This window comes from Cololabis saira, chromosome 5, assembly GCF_033807715.1.
Source record: "Cololabis saira isolate AMF1-May2022 chromosome 5, fColSai1.1, whole genome shotgun sequence".
NCBI classification, from domain to species: Eukaryota; Metazoa; Chordata; class Actinopteri; order Beloniformes; family Belonidae; genus Cololabis; species Cololabis saira.
The window spans coordinates 13,222,689-13,244,790 of record NC_084591.1 but is presented as its reverse complement, the minus strand read 5'-3'; the positions used below and the strand labels follow the sequence as shown (position 1 = coordinate 13,244,790).

General features: G+C 39.1%; 1 protein-coding gene across 1 annotated transcript; it reads left to right on the top strand.

The window, feature by feature from the left end:
- Positions 1–2,258: 2,258 nt before the first annotated feature.
- Positions 2,259–17,427, top strand: si:dkey-29p10.4 (E3 ubiquitin/ISG15 ligase TRIM25). The gene is made up of 7 exons (XM_061722463.1): positions 2,259–2,546; positions 5,952–6,826; positions 8,849–8,944; positions 14,025–14,273; positions 14,376–14,398; positions 14,973–15,127; positions 16,369–17,427. The coding sequence occupies exons 1-7, from the start codon at positions 2,330–2,332 to the stop codon at positions 16,911–16,913; spliced, it is 2,160 nt and encodes a 719-aa protein (XP_061578447.1). The 5' UTR covers positions 2,259–2,329; the 3' UTR covers positions 16,914–17,427.
- Positions 17,428–22,102: the final 4,675 nt, after the last annotated feature.

Here is a 22,102-nt window from a genome sequence, read left to right as displayed (position 1 = left end):
TTGATATTATGCAACGGTTATTGGCCCTTAAAAATGCTGAAATTCTTTTGGAGGTGCTTTAAAGCAGAATGTTTAAATGAAGAACAGTGTCCTTGAGGAAAAACAACTGTCACTCGTAAATTAAGCATAAGCCATAGGCTACACATAATTTGAGGAAGAAGTTGCACATGACCTATGAGCAAAAACCAAAAACGCTTTTGGCCAATTGTTTCTTCCCAATAGATATTTAGCATCCATTGTAAAGAAATTGTAGCAGAACCAGGAGAGTGTATCCAGAACATTTTCATTAATAAATTAATAACTGTATAATAATCAATTGTAAAACAACTCAATTTAAGTTTAACTTAATTTCAGCCTGGATTCATAACTAAATAACTCCAGTATATAATTGATATTTTGCAACAGTTATTGGGCCTGAAAAATGCTGAAATGCTTTTGGGGTTGCTTTAAAGCAGAATGTTTAAATGAAGAACAGTGTTTTTGAAGAAAAACAACTATCACTAGTAAATTAAGCATGACCATACACATAATTTGAGGAAAATGTTGCACACGATGAAAAGATGAGCAAAAACGCTTTTGGCCAATTGTTTCTTCACAATAGATATTTAGCATCCACTGTGCAGAAATTGTAGCAGAAACAGGAGACTGTATCCAGAACAACTTCATTTAGCTTAACTTCAGTCTGGATTAATAATTAAACAACTCCAGTATATAACTTCTGATTTATTATTTTGATATTGTGCAACAGTTATTTGCCCTTAAAAATGCTGAAACATGTTTGGAGGTGTGCTTTAAAGCAGTGAGAATATTTAAATGAAGAACAGTGTTCTTGAGGAAAAACAGAAATTGTAGCAGAAACAGGAGACTGTATCCAGAACATCTCCATGAATAAATGAATAACTGTATAATAATCAATTGTAGAAAAAAAAAAAAAAAAAAAAAGATCACTTATCTGGCATGGAACGACGGAGTATTAGGGCCAAACTAAGACAAAAAAACAGGAAATTACAAAAATAAAGTCATAAAAATATGAGAATAAAGTCGTAAAATTACCAGAATAAAGTCATAATGTTGCGAGAACAAAGTCGTAATATTAAATATATTATAAATATATATACTTAAAATAAATTACCACTTTATTCTCATAAATTACCACTTTATTCTCATAATTTTACGACTTTATTCTCGTAATATTACGACTTTATTCTCATAAATTACCACTTTATTCTCATAATGTTACGACTTTATTTCTCGTAATATTACGACTTTATTCTCGTAATATTACGACTTTATTCTCATATTACGACTTTATTCTTGCAACATTATGACTTTATTCTCGTAATATTACCACTTTATTCTCGTAATATTACCACTTTATTCTCGTAATATTACCACTTTATTCTCATAAATTACCACTTTATTTTTGTAATATTACGACTTTATTCTCGTAATATTACGATTTTATTCTCGTAATATTACGACTTTATTCTCGTAATATTACGACTTTATTCTCATAAATTACCACTTTATTCTCATAATGTTACAACTTTATTTCTCGTAATATAACAACTTTATTCTCATAATATTACGACTTTATTCTCATAAATTACCACTTTATTCTTGTAATATTACGACTTTATTCTCGTAATATTACGACTTTATTCTCGTAATATTACAACTTTATTCTCGTAATATTACGACTTTATTCTCGTAATATTACCACTTTATTCTCATAAATTACCACTTTATTCTCATAAATTACCACTTTATTTTTGTAATATTACGACTTTATTCTCGTAATATTACGATTTTATTCTCGTAATATTACGACTTTATTCTCGTAATATTACGACTTTATTCTCGTAATATTACGACTTTATTCTCATAATATTACGACTTTATTCTATACGACTTTATTCTCGCAACATTATGACTTTACTCTTGTAATTTTATGACTTTATTCTCATTATATTATGACTTTATTCTATTACGACTTTATTCTTGCAACATTATGACTTTATTCTCGTAATATTACGACTTTATTCTTGCAACATTATGACTTTATTCACGTAATTTTACGACTTTATTCTCATTATATTATATAACTTTATTATCGTAATTTTTTGTCTTAGTTTGGCCCTAATACTCTTCCGTAGAACACTAATTGTATATTTTTAAATAATCAGAAACCATGCTGCTCAGCCTCCCCTTGTGTGCACTGTCCCTTTAAGACGCTTCCAGTGAGGGGTTGCGGGATTCAAACCTCTGGCTCCACCTCCGTCTCTTTATGAAAACGGATCCAGAAGTGATTGCGCAGTAAAACCCCAACATGGGACAAGTTCTGGACACGCCGTCGCGGTGCCCTCTGTGCGGCGAGGTGACCCGGGACCTGGTGACGCTGAAGTGCAGCCACCAGTTCTGCCAGCGCTGCCTCGGGGACTTGTGGAGCGTCTCCCCGACCGGCCCGTACCACTGCCCGCAGTGGCGCTGCAGCGCCGTCTACCGCACCCCGCCGTTCGCACGCAGCCAAACTGGCAATAATGCAGGTACTATCAAACCTGCATCCCAATGGATATAATAGCAGTTTATATCACAACTAAAAAAACACACAAGTAGCACTGTGCAGGACATGTTTACCAATGTTGACTGACTGCGCATGAGCCAAGTTTCCGGTGTTCTGCCAATTTCTGCTGCCTTGCCAAAAAATGCTACCTTATGGATTTCTACCTCTGTATCGTATAATTTTCACAAAGTGTAATGCAATTCATGTCATGGGTAGTGTATTTTGAAGGATCAAATACTCAACATCCCATATTATCAATTTTACATCGTGCAAGAAATCATGGACGTGCCAATGAAACTTTGAAAATCCACTGTACGCATGCGCAGAACCACAAAGTAGCATTTTCTGGCAGGTAGCAAAGATTGGCAGAACACCGGACTTCCGCAGTGGAAGAGACCATTGCTTCCTACCAGGGGGGTGCATGTAAAATTATAAATAGAATAGAATAGAATACTTTATTGTCATTATACATGGGTACAGTGAGATTAAAAGCTGCATCACAGTGCAAGACAGTGCAAACAGATAAGAAATATAAATTATATAAAAAGGTTAAGGTGCATTTTGAATAGTGAAATCAAGACTTGAGATCCTATCCACAGATAATAACATAACTACACATGTGGTGGAATATTGCACAGATATGCCGGGAAAAAGTATTGCACGGTAAAAAACAGTAATGAAGATATTCACATATTGTAATAATACTTAATCCTAGTTATTTATATCATTAAATATTGGTTGTTTAAACCGATTGTCAATATAAAGCACAATATAGGAAATGTATGGGCAATATTTAATATTCTAAGTCGTGATTTTAAAAACGTAGTTAGGCTTCTAATCAATTCAATCACTGTGCAATAATAATAAATACAATTATAAACACAATCATATACTGTAACAATGCAGCTTTCAATAACCATGTCTACCTCATACTGCTGCACCTTTTCACTTTTTTTTTTTTAATTGTATCTATGTTAATAAGAGCCATTCGTCTATTTACTGTACAGTGAGCAAAATAACCAGAGTCAAATTCCCTGTCTTGTTTGACCTGACTTGGCCAAATAAACCTGAATCTGATTCTGATTCTAAATCAGCCTAACTACCTTTTTTATTTATTTTTTCATTTCTAACTGACACGAGTATTTCAACTATTGTATCATCAGTATTACATATACATAAGGACTGTCACAGTCATTACATTTTTAAATTGAAGGCTGGTTGTTATAAATAACTATATTAAGAATAGTACATTTCATATCATTGCTATGGTACTTCGTATCCCTGATCTTTAGTAACACAGTCATAATTTGATATTTTAAGCCTAAATAAGTCAATGAAATTCATAATTGATATGTTAAATGTACCAAAGTTTTATTTTACAGTTGTGAATGTTTTGCCAAAATGATTGAATTGCAGACATTGTGCAGAATAAATCTTCTCAGGTGAATAATGTCATTACTGAATTAATTATACTTGATAGTTTGTTTAGATTAAGCAGTATTATGAGTAATTTGCCACTGTTAGCAAACAACTGTCTTTATTTAGGGTTAAGAAGGGAAACAATGAATGAAATTAGCATTAAATGCTGGTCATCAGCCATTGTGACCATTGACCTACCCATATCTGTTGGCCATTAATCTTTAACAGACACAACCCGAGTTAGTAAACACATTGTCATTTTGATCGGTCCTGCACAATACACATGTAACTCAAATGCAAAACAAGCAGACTCTCAGAAATAAACCTGAACAAGAACCTGAAAGTGGACATGGCATGCTTCTCTGTGTTTTTGGAAAGTGTTGCAACAATTAATTCTTACCTTAGACATCATCATATTCAAATGGATGGTTAATGTCCAATGACTGAAAATATGTGTGGCAGTATAATGATCTCATGCACTTTAGTTTGGTAAAACTGCGCAGGACGCTCAATAGTTTTGGGTTCGTATCAATGACTTAATCACATCTGCACTAGAGATGCACCAATCAGGATTTTGAGGGCCGATCACCGATCACCGATCTCCAAAACCAGTATTGGCCGATCCCGATTTTGCCGATCACTGATCACAGCGTGAAATCCATAAATTCGTCAATATTTTTGTCTCATGTACACGACACTGACATTGTATTATTAGGTATAAAAATTAGGAGATTAGGTGTAAGACTCGGCTTACAAAGAGTAAGTGTAGTTTAGTAGCTTCAGCTTTCCTGTGGTAATAATTATGTACAACATGTGCAGCAAGACAGACAACAGCAGACATGTCACTCTCTAAAAGATGATACGAGTTGCAAACTATAAACCTTAGTTTTCCTGTGGAAAGAGGAATTACATTTTAAAATAAAAATTAATTATGAATTATTAAGCTTTGTGAAAGCTTTAGTGATAGCATCCGCCACGTGTGAGGAAACTCTTGTGAGTGAAGCTCAAATCTTCACACTACAGCTCCACATGTCACTCCTGAAGCGACTGACACGACTGTCGTCCTGCGTGAGCTTTTGGACTGTAAATAGTCTGGTAAAACTCTGACAGGATTTCATCAGTGAAATATTTACACCGCGGCAGCGCGCACCGCAGCAGCGCTCACCGCGGATCCAAGCTGAAAACGTGTTTAAACATGATGTCTTCTACAACAGAAAGCGGCTGATGAGCAAAGCATATGGAATTCATTACCTTACGATGTAGTTCTTTATTTTTCGTCCTGTCGTTTATATGTCTCTGTTACAGGTGTTACAGAGTTAGTGCCGTTGCGCGCGCTCCTTTTTTTCTCTCCCTTTTTTCTGCTGCAGCCAACTTTGAAAACTCAATATACTCCGTGTGAAGAACTTTCAAATGTCTTATCAGCTTCGTTGTGTTGAAATTCTTTTGTAACATTCACCCTCGTGGTATCTCTTTTGGACACACTTTGCAAACTGCAAATTAAATTTGTTGTCCTTTTCAGACATTGTAAAACTCCCGCACCGGCGAGGCCGGTCACGCCTCCTCAGGACCGCTCGGTCTGAGCGGTCCCAACAAACCGCGCGGGCGGCGGTTTGTTGTTGTAAACGTCATCAGCTCTGAACTATTATTTTCCGATCTCCGATCAAAACCGATAGGGGCATTATCGGCCCGATCCCGATCAGGGGCCGATCGATCGGTGCATCTCTAATCTGCACTGGTGCAAGTGCAGTTATGTTTGATTGTTGTATGAGTTTAATTCATTCAAAAATACCTGATCTATGCTGAAAGGGAAATTAATGATGTTAGCTACCACTTTAAGTGTTATATCAGGTTCAGTTTAGGTGTGAAAGTTATTTGCACGCCAGTTAATGTTGTGACAGCTCAATAGCAGGAATGTAAAACAACTCTCTTTGTGACCAACTTTCACTTCCTTGCATTGTGTTTTGTGAAGGCATATTCAGTAATGAAGAGCAAAATACATCCGACCCGCTACTGACGAGGCCTACGCTCGCCAGACGACTCCTGGGGAAGAGGAAAGCCAGCGCGCCTGTTTCCGAGCAACCTGCCACAAAGCGAACAACAGTGCAGTCTCCTTCTGAGTCGTCCAGTAACGCCGAGATTCCCAGCACGTCTTCGTCAGATAAAGCTGGGGTGTCTGCTGTCGTGGGAGCATCCAAAAAGCCAGAAGTCACGCTCTCTGAGCGCAGTGATAGCGCACACCAGAATGACAATTCTGACAGGAATAAAATCGTACATATAAGCGATGACTCCGACAGCGCCAGTGAAATAGATCTATGTGAGTCGCCTCTGATTGTGACCCCCAAGAAAGATGCACACAAAACAGGAAGTCACAGCACACCAAAGAAACCTGCCAACTCTCTCAGCTCTCATGGAGATTCACGTACGTCTCCCGTACACCAAGTCAGCAAGACGCCTCCATTATTCACTAAAAGACCTGCGTCTGTGACAGGATCACCGAGCCATGCGGGCGCGTCCTTCAGACCGGAGAACAGAGGCTCCAGCCCCGTTCGCTGTCATTACTGCCCTAAAACTGGGTATCAGTCAGCGGTGAAGACCTGTCTCGTGTGCGGAGCCTCCATGTGTAAAGAACACCTGCGTCCTCACCTGGAATCCCCGGTTTTCCAGACTCACACTCTGGTCGCTCCCATGGAGGACATTTCACTGTGGAGGTGCCAGGAGCATCAGGAGATGAACCGGATCTACTGTCGGCAGTGCGGGGTGTGTGTGTGCACGGTGTGCACCGTCATCGGCTCCCACAGAGACCACGCCTGCATCAGCATCAGGGAGGCCGAGAGGGATCTCCGGGTGAGTGCTGGCCAACGGTTTCCTTTCCAGGACCTGAAATTCACTAATCTTACTGTACGATTTAGGTCTTTTAAGCTGGGCATACACTGTGCAATATTTTTAATCGTTTGATTCAGCCCCATCTCAAACTGCACGACTAGATCGCTGAGTTCAAAAGTTCACAGCCCACGATTTATGGTCTCACACTGTACGTCCCGATGCTCTGATGCGACCCGTCTGCTCACACGTTCATAATACTCAGGTTGGACTTCTGTGTTAGTGGAACTGCAACGTCAAAATGAAGTGGAAGAGGAGGAACCCCCGAAGTGGGAGACACCAAAGATCCTCAGCAAAAACAAATGCGCTGCCTTAGCTATTTGTGCCATTCTGTGTGGCGATAAATGAAAAAAGATTAGACAACCTCGTGATTGGACAAGGAATTGGCTGGGCAGACGTGGGAAATGCAGTCTTTTTTTCTGCTATTAAAACATGATTTGTAATGTGAATTTGAAACACTTTAAACTACAAATAATAGTTTTTGACGTGGCATCAGAGATTGCGCATGCTCTCTGCAAAAGGATGAGTCCAATCGGGGCGTAGCACGACCAGGATTTCAAACACGTTTGATTTTCTTGCGAGCACACGATTTGTGATTGGGAGCTCGTCGTGAGGTGTTACTCTCTCGTCGTTACCCCACGTTTACTGCACGAGGCACGACCAACGATTGGGTCGAAATCCGGCCCGATCCAAAAAATAGTCGCACGAGTGGAAAATCAGTTCAAAACGATCCGACAATCGCAGTGTATGCCCGGCTTTAAACATTTAGTCTCAGAACATTTTAGAAAGAATCAGAAGTAACTGGGGAGATACTAATGGTGTCAAACTAAATCATAATTATATTTTTTCTGTTCACTTTATATTGTTAAAGAATCAATATATTTTCAAGCAAAATATAGAATTATAGTCTGTTGTATCAATTCAGTTGATCTTACTTTTACATAACCACATTTTCTTCCTGTAATTTATTTTATTAAATGAATTATCAAATCTATCTTAAATGTGGTTTTCTGTGTATTTAAGATACCAGCTTTTCCACTGTTTTATTCAGATTCAGATTCAGACGACTTTATTGATCCCTTTGGGAGGTTCCCTCTTTCCTCATCACACAGCGCTGTCATATACAAATCAAACACCCATATAAATAAAAAAAGATTGAAATAAAAAAGTATAAATAACAAGTGCAGTGCCATAAATAGAATTATATCGATAGAAAATAAATCAGTGTTATTAGTTATTTCTTAATATGTTATATTCCCATTTTTATTCCTTATTTCTTAAGTGTTATATTAGTAAAGCTGATCAAGTGAATCAAAAGCTGTTATATAGTTCACACTTCACGTGACTTTATGTGAATGAAAAGTTCAAACTGAGGTTTTGCACTTTAATCTCCTTCCTCTTTTTTTGACTTTTCACTTCAGGCATCTCCACTGCGGATCACCTGTTTCCGTCTAACCCTGTCTCCTGCATCTTCCTCTCTCACCACATCCACAGAGCTCCTCTTGGGTCTTCCTCTTTTTATTTCCTGCTTGCAGTATCATTTTCTACCAATGTATTCACTATCACTCCTGTGTCTAAAGTGCCTCCCTCCACCCTGGCTGTTTCATTGTGTTATTTTCTTAAATCTTATTCATTCTCTTCACTCCCAGAGAGAATCTTAACGCCTTCTTCTCTGCTGTTTCCCGCTCTGCTTCCTGTATCTTGTCAGTGCTGCTTTTCTCCTAGCCTTACAGAAGGTCTCATCTCTCAACTGTGGTTCCCTTTTCCCAGACTGCTTATCTTCCATCGCAGATAACTTCATCTACTATCCCTTAAAGAAACGTGCTTAAGCAGAGACACTGAGGAACTAGACTGTTGAACTCTCCAATTACTTTTTTTCTCTATTTACTGCACATCAAAAGTGTTAATGTGGTCAAATATTAATGGCTGTGTAGCCAGAGGGGGGAAGAAGTTGATTTATTTATATTTTTGTGGATGTTTTTCCAGGCAAACCTGAAAGACGAGATTAAACAGCTGCAGGAGGCTGAGCAGCAGGTGAACAACAGAGTGAACGAACTCACACAGAAGAAAGAGGCATCCCAGGTAAGAGGAACCTACGCTGTTCTAATTGATTTAATTTATATTTACCTAATGGCTTAGAAAGACTAAGATATTTGCTGTGACTAGAGGTGAAAGGTTGTTCCAGATGTTCAGACTAACGGTGCCTGATCGCTGTAGGCAGAGCTGCGCTGTCACATCCAGTGAATCCCATAAGGGAGAAAACCTCCTTCCAGCTTGAGTTCTTGTTACTATTTTTATGTTGGGCTACGGACGTGTAGTTTCCCATTAGGTTAACGGGCAGGAGTATCTTCTATGAACTAGGGCTGGGGATCGATTCAAATATCAAGAATCGATTCGATTCCGATTCTTAAGATTCAGAATCGATTATCAAGATTTGATTCGATCCGATTCGATTCCGATATTGATTTGGGTTAGTGTTATTAAAACTGTTTTTTGAGCTGTTGCATGAATTATATGACTGTAGTTATGCAACATATGAATACTAGTATTATATTGAGATTAAACAGCAAGTATTGGCAGCTAATGATGCTGTAAGGACCAATCAGCTCCCAGAATGCTGATAGAACTGCTTTCAGAAACATCATGTGGGTCAGAATTACCAAACAGATCCAGGGAGGAAACAGACGGATTAAATCGTTTTTATTTTTTCCCACATTCCGTTTTAATTTGTTCCATGTTCAGTCTATTTTGGTTTTTAATTTTTGAGCATTTGGTTTTTAGCATTTTTTGCAAATGTAACCCCAAGACAGTATATAAAGTAATGAAATATAGACAATTTATGCAATTATAACCTAACACTTTAATGTTTTCATACCTTTAAACATATTTAAAGGCAAAAACATGGCACCAGTTATTCTCGTGTCCAATAAAACATTCCTTTTTTGGGGATAAACAAAAAAATAACCAAAAGTTGTAATGTAATGATGAAAAAAAAAAATACATAAATAAATAAAATAAAAAAAAAACATTTTTAAATCGATCTTTAGACATATGAATCGATTTTTAGGAATTAATAGGAGAATCGATTTAGAATTGGGAAATCGATTTTTTTCAACACAGGCCTACTATGAACCTAAAACTGTGTAATGATGATGATGAGATTTCTTTATTAGTCATTTTACAATAAAATTTCATTTTAATAACGCCCGTCCAAAGAGAAAACACAGGTAGACGGGTGCATGAGGCTGCAGCCGCCGGGCCACTAGCTGCTGAGATAAAAGCTGCAGGTAGATGTCGGTTGTAAAGCAAAATTAGTCATGGAATTAGGATTATTATTCACAGAGGGATATGTTTGTCAGTTTCCACTGCATGGTGTGTATAAATCTGAGCTGTGATGATAACGAAATACGCATTTCCCATCAAGTGTCCCTCCATCTAAAATGAACAATGGGCAGAAACTTCACGCAGATCCACATTCATGGATCAGTCATTGTGAAATCAGTTGTATATTCAATTACCGGTATTATTATTACTATCTTTGTTGATAACTACCAAGTTCAAGTTTCAAGCTTTATTGTCAGATTTGCTATATGTTCAACATACAGCACAAATGAAATTACAGTCCTCTCTGACCCACGGGGCAAAATACAAGTAATAAGATAGAAGAATAAAAATAAATAAATAAACAGTCCACAATATAATATGAAGAAGACATAAACTAAACTTGAATATTTACAGTATAAAATAAGAGATAAATAGATTTTAAATGGTATATAAACTGGTGAGGTAGTGCATAGGACGGATTTACATATTTACTCTTGATTTCTAACATGAGGACACATCTGTATCATGCTGCAGAAATAAAAGTATCATTAACACTTATGAGAACTTTTATACGAGACTTGGGGGATGAAGGTGAAGCATCATTTCAGTTCAATAACAAAACACTATATTTCCCAGAGGAGCCATTAAAAGCACCACATAAGACACAGACAACACGAGGCATTCAAAACACAATCAAAAGTTTATAATGATGCAACACACTCCAGTTCGGTAGAGCCTGAGAACACTTCAGAGGCAGAGAAGAAAAACGTTTGCTATTAACAGTTGGACTCATTTTTATCTGTAGCCCACCCAACATTATTATACAAAATAACATGTGTGGAAAAGAGTTTATGGTTAACTTGGTGTGTTGTGCTCATTTAACTTTTATTATAATGCATTTTTAAAACAAATATGGTTTAATTCCTATTACATTAAAATGAAATGCAAGCTCAGAGTTGTCCCAGTAATCATCCGAGGGTGCTAGGGTTTAAAGGTAGGGTAAGGGATTTCTCAGTGACATCACATCTGTTGATATTTCAAGTAAAACATGCAGAGCTAGCTCCTCCTTCTTCTCTCCAGACTGAGAAATAATGTAGCTTGAGCTGATTGGCTTCAAATAACGGCTGATAGTTGATTGGACGACTCATTTCAAAACATTTACTGATTATAAAAAGAGGTAAGGTGGTGACATTGCAGGTTTTGGAAGTTGTAGTCTAGATGAAGGAGAAAGGAGAACACAGTCCCGGTCAGAAACCGATCAATGAGGCAAGAAAAAGAAACAGACAGGTCCAGGAAAGAAGGTCCAAGCAATGGATCAGGTAATCCAGTCGGAGGTAGCGATCAGGGCGAGGCCGAGGGTTGGTCAGGAAAACGATCCAGGTCTGTACAGATCCAGTGAAGCTTTCGTACAGGGCCGAGGCAGAAGATGGATCTAGGAAAAGCAGGTTGGGGTCAGATAAACTCAGGCAAAGCTACGAATCGGAGCTGGGCAGACGACGCAGGTCAGAGGAAGCAGGTCAGGTCCGGTGAGTGGTATCTGCAGGAAGAATACAACTCAATCTCGCAAAGGGTGAGAGCTGCAGACTTGTTTAAATAAGTTATCATGCAGTGTTTTTAAATCAGTAAATGCATAAATGATAGATGATAAATCAAAGGCTTCAAAGAAACCATGTGATCAGTGATCGCTATCTCAGTTCCCTAAAATCCTGATTAGCTCCGACTATCGTGAAAGCTTTGATGATAAGAACGTACTGAGTGTGACTGCAGACAGGGGTGTCGGGTCCTAAGTGTTTTCTGCATTTCATGAATAAATGTGATCTAAAGTCCAACATTCGAAAAATAATAATAATGACAATAATAAAGTCCAAAAGGTCAACAGAAGTGTTGTAATTCTTTATTTACATCTGTAAATAAATTTGTTGGATCTATTACAGTTTAATGAAACATGCTTCGCTTCTCCTGAAAAGTGATTAAATCAAAAGCAATCATTTCATGTCCACCTGCATCCCCGTAGCATGTGATGGAATAAATGATTAAAGGTGTAAAATGAAAGGATTAATTGTTTATTTCTTACAAAAAAGGCTGAAATACTCTGGAAAAATGATACCCCAAAAAGTGACTAGAAATCATAGTTCACATGTTTCAAACCAGTTGTTTAACATTAGTTACTATCATTACAAAACTTAGCACTGTGTAGTTTGGTGTGCACCATGTTGATGACCAGAGTTGTCTACACAAAAAGATATTTATAATAACATTTATATATTAGCGCTGGGCGATATATCGAGATTTTAATATATATCGATATATTTTCAAACGCTATATGGTACGAGACAATATCGTTTATATCGATTTAATTTTTTTTTTTTAATGATTTTGATATAGCTTATTTTGTGACAAATTGACTTGAATGTTTTATTTGAGATTTGCACAAATGTTTTGTTATTTGCACAACTGTCAACCTCAGTAGAAAAGTCTGCCTGTTACTGTCTACATTGTATTAATTGCACAGTGTATTTTAATGTAATTGTTATGCAGGAAAGGGATATTTATTTTATTTTATTCAAGAAGCATTTTTATTCCATATATGCAGGCAGTTTATTTTTATTTCATTTGTTTTATACATTTTGATATTGTGCAGACCTCTGTTAATAAAGGTACCTGTGTGACATTTGGCACGAGGCTTTGTATTAAAACTGACTGTCTTTTTAAGGGTTTGCCTCAGAAAAAAATGAAGCTAACAGAGATGCTATGCTATAATGCTTTGGGGGAAACTCCAATTATGGCACAGAAAAAATATCGAGATATATATCGAGTATCGCCATTCAGCTTGAAAATATCGAGATATGACTTTTGGTCCATATCGCCCAGCCCTATTATATATTGATACTATTTTCAAAGTAAGATAGAAAGAGACTCAGGAGGACTCTGCTATTACCGTAAAAGAGAAATACAAGCTAGATGTGATCTCTAAACCTATTAAAACAGCCCCATACCTACGGTGATATGGGGGCGTAGTTATGTTTCGGGGCTGCTTGGCTGCTTCTAACACAGGAGAACTGGATCTTTGCACGACACACTGAAGTGGAGGGAAGTTTATCGGACATTGTTTGGCAGCTCAGCTTCAGTTTCAGGTCACAGTGGCTCCAACGTGATAATGACCCCAAACACTCGAGAACGGCTGACTTAAAAATAATGGACTATTCTTAAAGGGCCCTGATCAGCCCTGATCTTAATCCTGTTAAAAATCTGTGGAAAGATGTGAAAAATGCAGCGTAGCGGTCTAAAACCCGAGACCGCTACAGCAGTTTGCACAGGATACATGTAGCAAAATACCTGCAGGCAGACACTGAATATCTAATATCTCAGGGAGTGGCTTTCCGGCAGTGATTGATGCTCCTGGTGGTGCAATAAAACAATAAGTAGATGGTACCATCATTTTTATACATCCTCCTCCCAATTGTTTTGTCATATAAAATATTCACTTGAATCAAAAACCAAAGTCTGATTTGTGTTTTAGTGAAATACGTCATGATAGATTAACTTTAGTCCATTTTAAGTTGTAGTCATGTTACATTTTTCCATGTTTGTATTTATTGGAGAAAAGGATCCATATATCTCTTTTGCATGTGAACCTTTGCTTTAAGCTTTCTTTTTCAGTTTTTTACTTTGTGCAACAGTAACTGCAGCTAAATGTTTGCAGGAGCTCTGAGACCTCTGGACAGAACAGCTGCAGCTCCGGGATTCACTTTTATTGTTCCCAAATGAGATTCTGACATTGCAGGACTTTGATTTACATAATGCATTTATTTAATTTTACTTTTTTTCTTTTGTCCAGGTGGTTTTAAATGAGGCCCAAGCTTGTGTGAAGAAGCAGTACGAAGCCATCCGAGAGGCTTTGGAGCAAGAGGAGCAGTCGGCTCTCCAGTGCGTGCTGAAGGAGGAGACGCAGGTTCTCGGGGGGCTGGAGGAGAAACTCTCTCGCCTGCGGAGCTCCCTGCAGTCCATCCAGAACGGCCTGCACACGCTCGAGAGTCTGTCCGATGCCAAGGGAGAGAAACAGGTTCAGGAGCAGGCCTTCATTATGGTCAGTTGCCTCCTCAGAGAAGAACAACACACAAGTTTTCCATCAGCTAAACTAACACTTATGTAAAAAATGATCTTTTCTGTTTGCTTTTTCACTCTTCAGGAATACAGCAAGGTTTCCCACCTGTAAGTTTGACCTTTTAACTTCTTTTTAACTGTTGTGTTCTTGCATGGAAAGTGGCCGGAGCCACAACAGTCTTGGTTTTTTTAATCCGTCCTCCTCGGGAAACACAACAACATTTGAAAGATTGTCTTGTAAAATGTGATTCAGGAATCTGCTCCTGTTTCTCCCTGAACGGCTGCACCTGAACTTCCGGGCTTTGTAGAAATGCCCCACAGGAAATTTGCAGACATTGTGTTCTGTGAATTAACCAAAGCAGCAGGAAGAACGATTTTGAGTTGTTGATTTATTTTGGAAGTAAATGGTTATAATTCCATCATTAGAAAGGACACACTGCTAATTCTGGCACATCTTTTGGGGGGAAGGTATCTTATGGTCAAGGCAAACCAAAAAAAAATACGGATAGAAAATCACAATTTAGCCTCTTAAGTAAATGGTTTTATTATTCTACATGTAGTTTGTGGATGCAGAACCTTTTATGCAGTCATTTTCTATACACATTTGAACTTTGTTTTACTCTGTTTGCACATTATGTGGCAACAGCTGTTGCTGTCCACTCACTCTGCTTTTCCTCTGTAGGACCAGCGACGTGGGGAGTGACGAGGAGCTGTTCGAGGCTACGCAGGAAGTGGACCAAGCCCGCTTGAAATGCCTGCAGAGATGGACAGAGAACCGCTTGGACGCGGTTGTCATCACCATGCCGGGCAAAGACAGAGACCTCTACAAGCTGCTGTGTAAGGCCCAATCCCAATACACCCCCTACTTTCTTTCACTCGCCCTACTTTCTTTCACTCGCACTTCTTTTCTTCACTACCCCTAAAAAAGAAGGGACAGATTTTAGGGCACTTGAAATCTTCCCAGGGCCCTGTCCCAATACTCCCCCTACCCCTACTTTCAGCACCACCCCTAAAATCAGGAAGCTGAGAGCCAAAAGATGTTTTAATTTCAGCTGTAGCGCTGTTAATATGCCACTTTATTAAGTTTTAATATTTTTTCAGGCGTAAAAATAACCTTTAAGATCCCCAACCTGGGCTCAGTTTATCCAAATAACGCCTGTTAAGAAATTTGATGATTTGATGATAAGACCGGGGCACAGCAGCAGCAGCAGCAGCAGCTCACGTACAGGATTGATCGCCAGGTCAACCTGCGCCGTCTTCACGGGGAGAAACCTGCAGCTCTGAGGAGAATTACCGCTGGCTGAAATAAATCATTTAGGAAGATAAATGTTGGTTTAATAGATAAAATCTAACAGTTGTAGCTACGCCTGTTAAGAAATTTGCTCAGAAAATTTTGGGATTTCTGCCTGCCGGCTTCGGGAGCTGATTTATGGTTCTGCGTTCAATCGACGCAGAGCCTACGGCGTACGGCACGCGTCGCCGCGTAACCTACGCCGTAGGCTCTGCGTTGGTGTAACGCGGAACCATAAATCAGCCTTTATTCTGGCGAGGTTGCAAAAACGGGCAAAAAAGTGAATATTGTGAAAGTAAAAATATATATTTCTCGCTAGAAATGTAATCAAAACTCATTTTTATGCAGAAACTAACTCAAAATATTGATTTTATTCACTAAAAATAAGAAATGTCTGCCATGTTTTTTTTTTGGATTCAGTCCGCAAATGACGACGAAAAGCATTCTGGGAAATGTTTTGGTCCCTAGGTCAGCGAGTGAGGATCGCAAAACCCTACAAACGTAGGGACAATTCATAGCCACTACCCCTCGTTTTCTCCACTCCCCCTAGGTGGAAAGAGGAATTGGGACACCACTACCCTCACGGGAACGCGCAAAATTTAGGGGTAGTGATGAAAACGAGGGGTAGGCTGAGTATTGGGACAGGGCCTAAGTCAAGTGTTGTCTGTGCTCTTATGAATCACTGGTAAAGTTAAAATCAAGATGTTCGGTTTCTGCAGAAGATTCAAATGTAGCGTTAGTCTCTCATCCAAGTTCTTCTCTTTTAATTTCCTTTTCCTGCGTGCAGATGGTACCATTCCCCTCCTGGATACAGATACAGCCCATCCAAAGCTGCAGCTGTCTGACAGCAACAGGAGGGCGAGCTACAGCGAGGCCCAGCAGGACTATACGGAGCACGAGGCTCGCTTCAGCTCCTTCCCGCAGGTCCTGGCCTCCTGTGCCCTGGAGGGGGGCCGGTGGTACTGGGAGGTGGAGGTGTCCGCGGATGAGGGCCGCTGGAAGGTGGGGCTGTGCGAGAGTCAGATGGAAAGGAAAGGGCAAAAGGACAGCGCTCGGCTGGGGTTCAACGGCTCCTCCTGGTGCCTGGCTTACGACAGAAAGAAGCTGGAAGCGCTGCATAACAAGGAGTCGTTTCCTGTGAAGGCAGATGGGCTCCAGAGGGTGGGAGTTTTCCTTGATTTTCAGGAGGGGAGTTTATCATTCTTTAATGCGACACCAGGGGGCAGCCTCGCTTTATTGCATTCCTACAAGCACACATTCTCCAGCCCTGTTTATCCAGCCTTTTCTGTGTCTAAAACACACCTGGCCATCTGTGAACTGTTCCAGTCCTAGACGGACAGACTCTCACTTCTGCTGGAGATTTACAGAATATGTGAAAGCTTGTGCCTTTTTATACGATGTAATTGCTTCATTGCTTCATTTCATTTTCTCTTGATTTGATATATAGTTCAACACTGGAATTGTTCCCAGGTAGAAGTGCTGTTCACTGAAGACTCAACATTCCAGATGAAAGTGTTTCTAGTGTAAAATCTGAAATTTATAGTGTTTTTAATTTGAGGTTGTACAGTCTTATTGATATACAAATACATGAGTTTTTAAGTGGATTGCACGATACCTGTGTTGATCAATTTAAGCTTAACTCAGTGGCGTCAATTCAGTCAAAGCTAAGGTATGGCAAGGTTACGAGTCTCAGAACTTAACTACAGTATCAATCAACATGCCCAGTATACTCATCACAGAAGTCTGCTATGTAGCTTATCTGTGTGGTCAAGAAAATGTGAAATTTTTCAAATGCAGCCTCACTCACATCCTGCTAACTATGAACACTACACTTAAGGCTGATTTATGGTTCTGTGTTCCTCCAACGCGTCGCCGCGTACCCTACGCTGTAGGCTACGCCGTCGATTTAACACAGAACCATAATTCAGGCTTTACGTGCTGATAACGCAATACACATCCGTTTCGGCACCGACAGCAAGCGGCAGAGCTAGAGAGCAGAAAAGGCGTATCTGACAAACGCCATTTAACTCATTCTGTTCACTTCATCCACTATGTCAGTGCAACAATATCACGTGGAAATCCCAGTTTAACTTAAAACAGTTAAAGTCCAAATGCAAAAAGGAGAGGGAGGGATAGGGCTGGGCGATATGGACCAAAAGTCATATCTCGATATTTTCTAGCTAAATGGCGATACTCGATATATATCTCGATATATTTTCTGTGTCTTAATTGGGGTTTCCCCCAAAGCATTATAGCATCATAGCATCTCTGTTAGCTTCATTTTTTCTGAGGCAAACCCTTAAAAAAACAGTCAGTTTTAATACAAAGCCTCGTGCCAAATGTCACACAGGTACCTTTATTAACAGAGCCCTGCACAATATCAAAATGTATAAAACAAATGAAATAATAAACATAATAATTTATAATAATAAACTGCCTGCATATATAGAATAAAATGCTTCTTGAATAAAATAAAACAAATATCCCTTTCCTGCATAACAATTAAATTAAAATACACTGTGCAATTAATACAATATAGACAGTAACAGGCAGACTTTTCCACTGAGGTTGACAGTTGTGCAAATAACAAAACATTTGTGCAAATCTCAAATAAAACATTCAAGTCAATTTGTCACAAAATAAGATATATCAAAATCATTAAAAAAAAATTTTTTTTTTTTTTTTAAATCGATATAAACGATATTGTCTCGTACCATATCGTGTTTGAAAATATATCGATATATAATAAAATCTCGATATATCGCCCAGCCCTAGGGAGGGAGCAGAAGAGAGAAAGAGAGTAAAAAAAGTCAAATATTTCCCTTAAACAGATTTATAAGAGGGTAGGGTGATTTGATATCTTACCTTAAGATGAACTTAATTAATCCATCAGTGGCTAACAGCCTCGTTAATAGCCTGACTGGGGCAACATTGGACCCATCATTTGCCTTCTTTCTTTGAAAAACAATTGCGGGGTTGCCTGCTTTCTTTTCATTTTTGTAAGTTTGTAAGTTAGTAACACTGCAGAGCGCGCTAAAAACGATATTGATAGCGACCACTGTCTTCAGGGACGCTGGGACATCACATTTAAAGATATGAGGGGGGTATACAAGTGTTGGGAAAGATAATACCTAGTGAAATCCATCATGTTGTTCTGATTTGCATTTGTAGTTATTTTATAGGTATTAAATAATAAAATAATCAATACAAATAGACACAGAGTAACTCCATAAATGTATTTAAAAAAACAAACATTTACATTTTCCCCTGAAGCCGAGGTGTGGCGGCTGCCATACCTTGCCATACCCAATTGACGCCCCTGGCTTAATTCTGGATTTATTTTTCACTTTTCAAAGGTTCTTAACTGTGTATTTTTCAGCTTTGACATGCAACTGCTCCTGTAACGGCTTACTGGAATAAAAAAGGCAGAGTTTCCTAAGCAAAGTAGCTAAAGCCTGGATTACTGCTTACAGGGATTCTTTCCATTTCAGCTCAAGTAGAAACACAGCTGTGGGCGATGTGTTTCCCCTCAACAGGTGCTGACTTTGAAATCTCACCGGGCCCGCAGCCTCCTGGCCGTACAGACAACAAACACCACCTTTGGCTCCGGTAGTTTTTTTTTTTTTTCTTGTTGCGTCAGAGATCTCAACACAAATTGTCCTTTTCCTCCTCGAGTCTGAGACTCATTTCTTCTGATTGGGGGTCTGTGCGTTTGACGTCACTGAGGGAGATCAAAGTGGTGTTTACTAAAATTCCTCGTGGGTGACTGCTCGAGACTCCAAATGCCACCGGTTTCTGGACAGCAGTGTGTGGATCAGAGTGAATTCAAACTTACAACGGTAGCAAATGAAAAGGAATTCATGTCAACGCTGAGAGATTTATCCCCCCCAACACCTCCGGGGAAGAAAGCTGGGTGAAGTGTAGTCACCAGTAAATAATCTCTCCCAACAGTCTGTCTTCTCTACTGACAGACTTTATTTGGAATCATTTCAAACATTCAAGATTTACATCTACAAAGGTGCACCACTGGACCATGACAGTAATTTCACACTTGAAGCCCCCCCCCGATCTTGAGGTAATCGCAAACCTTTTGCTGTCTGACGCGTGAAGGCTGGAGACCAGACATGTCTGAGACGTAGTGAGAAAGGAAGCTTTAACACACGCTCAATTAAATTCTGCTCATACGTCTCATCCCTTGGCTCTTAAACTCAACCAGGCTCTTGTAAGCTTTTCCAGACTTGTCACACGAGGTCTGTTGACAGAGAACACCCTGTCAGGAGGTAGTTGTGCAGGAATAGAATGAAGTTTTAAAAGCTCCCCGAGTTAACAATGAGGCATCACTACATGAAAGGTTCATTATCGGGCCCCTGAGTCACCAATTTATCCGTTTACTCTGTTCTTTTATGTTTTTATGTTCAGCTGCTGCTGGCAAAATTGGCTTGGATGTTTTTCTTTAATAATGTGAAGAATAAAAACCCTTAATTACCATGATAGTTGCAGATCAATGCAGCAGATCAATAGATTAATCAGTGAATGCAGTCTTGTCTTGAAGCTCAAAAGCTGATCAAGTGCTGAGAGAAAAATAATCAATTGATTCGCGGCCACTGTTATAATCAGTCATGCTCCCAAAGACGAGGATATGAGACGCTACTACAAATGAATGAATGAAAATGAATGAAAATATATTTATTTATTTCGGTCAGGTCATTCTTAATGTAGACACTAACTGAAAGCATTAGTTCACATAAAAAAAAAGAGAGACCTAACCGAAAAGGAATAGGCTGAAGCTATTGCTTATTTACGCCTACCCTTCTCACATGATCAACTTATTCAGATCAAACATTCAAAACATAGTACAAAAAATAAATCATATTGTTTACACAATCCCGAACATAATTCCGTAATAGTATCATCTACTGGATCCCTCATATTTTTCAAACACATTAAACTTAAACAAACGTTTGAATGCATGAATCGACTGGCACATCTTCAATTTTTCAGCAAGTGCATTCCATATATTTACACCCCTTACAGTAATACATTGATCTTTAATTTTAGTCCTAAACTTTGGTTTTTCAATCATACGTTTCCCTTGAAGCTCATATCTACTTACCCTTATTTTAAACATGCTTACAATTTTACTAGGTAACAATCTGTTGAACACTTTGTACATTATCAATGCTATTTTGTATTCCACTAAATCCATGAATTTAAATGCCCTTAATTTAATAAATAGTTCATTTGATGGTTCTCTATAACTTGATTTTGTGATAATCCTTACCGCTCTTTTTTGAAGAATGAAGATCGGTTTAGTATGGGTAAAATATGCACTCCCCCATATTTCTAAACAGTACAAATGATAAGAAAAGGGCCAACGCTTCTGCAGTTTTGTCTTCTGTCGGCCCGTAAAGAAGCAGTAAAATAAGTGGGTCAAAACGAGTCTCACTTGCAAAGCTTAGTCAGCGCTCCCTGATTTAGAGTGCACACTTTTACGTTTCATCATTGTCAGGAAAGAAAGTGGAATGGCATGAGATGAAGAAGGTCAGGCGGTCAACACTTCAACTGTCATCTTGATGCCAGGGAGCGTCACTCTGACGCTCCTCGTGGTGACACTGCGCTGGATCGCTCCAAGGTTGCACAATTTCAAGTTCACTTATAAGGTTTGGTGTTTGCCGCGGTTTCGCACAGGGCTAGGTCAAATTAAAGACGTCCGTGATATGAAGTTACAGTGGCTGTGATTGTGCAGGACAAACAGCCCTTTTCTTATTTTTTATTTGATCTTTTTTCTAGAGCAGGAACCAGTACATCACATTTTGCAATGTTTCATGGGAAAAATGGGCCCGAGTCACCTCTGTCTCTTGGCTTAAGATCAGTCGGGCGCACTGATTAGATTGATGATGGACCCGCTCAGCATGTGAAGTACTGCATTAGTAAAGATGCAAGGCATAGTCAGTGATCACTGTAGCTCCACTTTGTTCCTCTCATGTATTATTGGTGGATCTGGACCACAGAAAATGTTTTTATAGACACAAATATCACTGTAACGTTGCTTCCAGATATCCTCAGCCATATTCTCTTACAGTTTTTCACAATTGTTTAAACACATTTTCTGATAGACTACCTCACTTTCGCAAAACTCTAAACACAAACTAGAAAATTTCTGGAAATTTTGATATGGGCATGCCCTACCGCCCATTCGAGCCCTCTCGCTGCTCTGGTTTGGGGCTGCAGTGTTTGTGTTCGGGGCGGTTTTATGTCAGTTTGAGGTGTTTACGGTTGTATTTCATTCATTCCTGTGCTCCCAATAGCTATTAATGGGGCGCGCTTTTTGCCGTCTAGCGTCCCCACGGTAACGCTTTTGACTGAGAAAAGCAATGCCCATCGAGGCACGATGGAGACGCATCCAACGATGTATGCCATGCATGGGTGCACGTTCCGGTTCAGGCTACGTTAACGGATAGGTTTTTTTTCCACCATGGTTTAAAAAAACCCATCCGAATGAATGGGGCCATTTGGCATGG

Bases quoted from the DNA above. Each gene is read 5' to 3' on its own strand.
- si:dkey-29p10.4 (XM_061722463.1), top strand. From the start codon at position 2,330: ATGGGACAAGTTCTGGACACGCCGTCGCGGTGCCCTCTGTGCGGCGAG. The intron at 8,945-14,024 runs GTAAGAGGAACC...TCTTTTGTCCAG, and splicing joins AGAAGAAAGAGGCATCCCAG to GTGGTTTTAAATGAGGCCCA. The intron at 14,274-14,375 runs GTCAGTTGCCTC...TTCACTCTTCAG, and splicing joins AGGAGCAGGCCTTCATTATG to GAATACAGCAAGGTTTCCCA.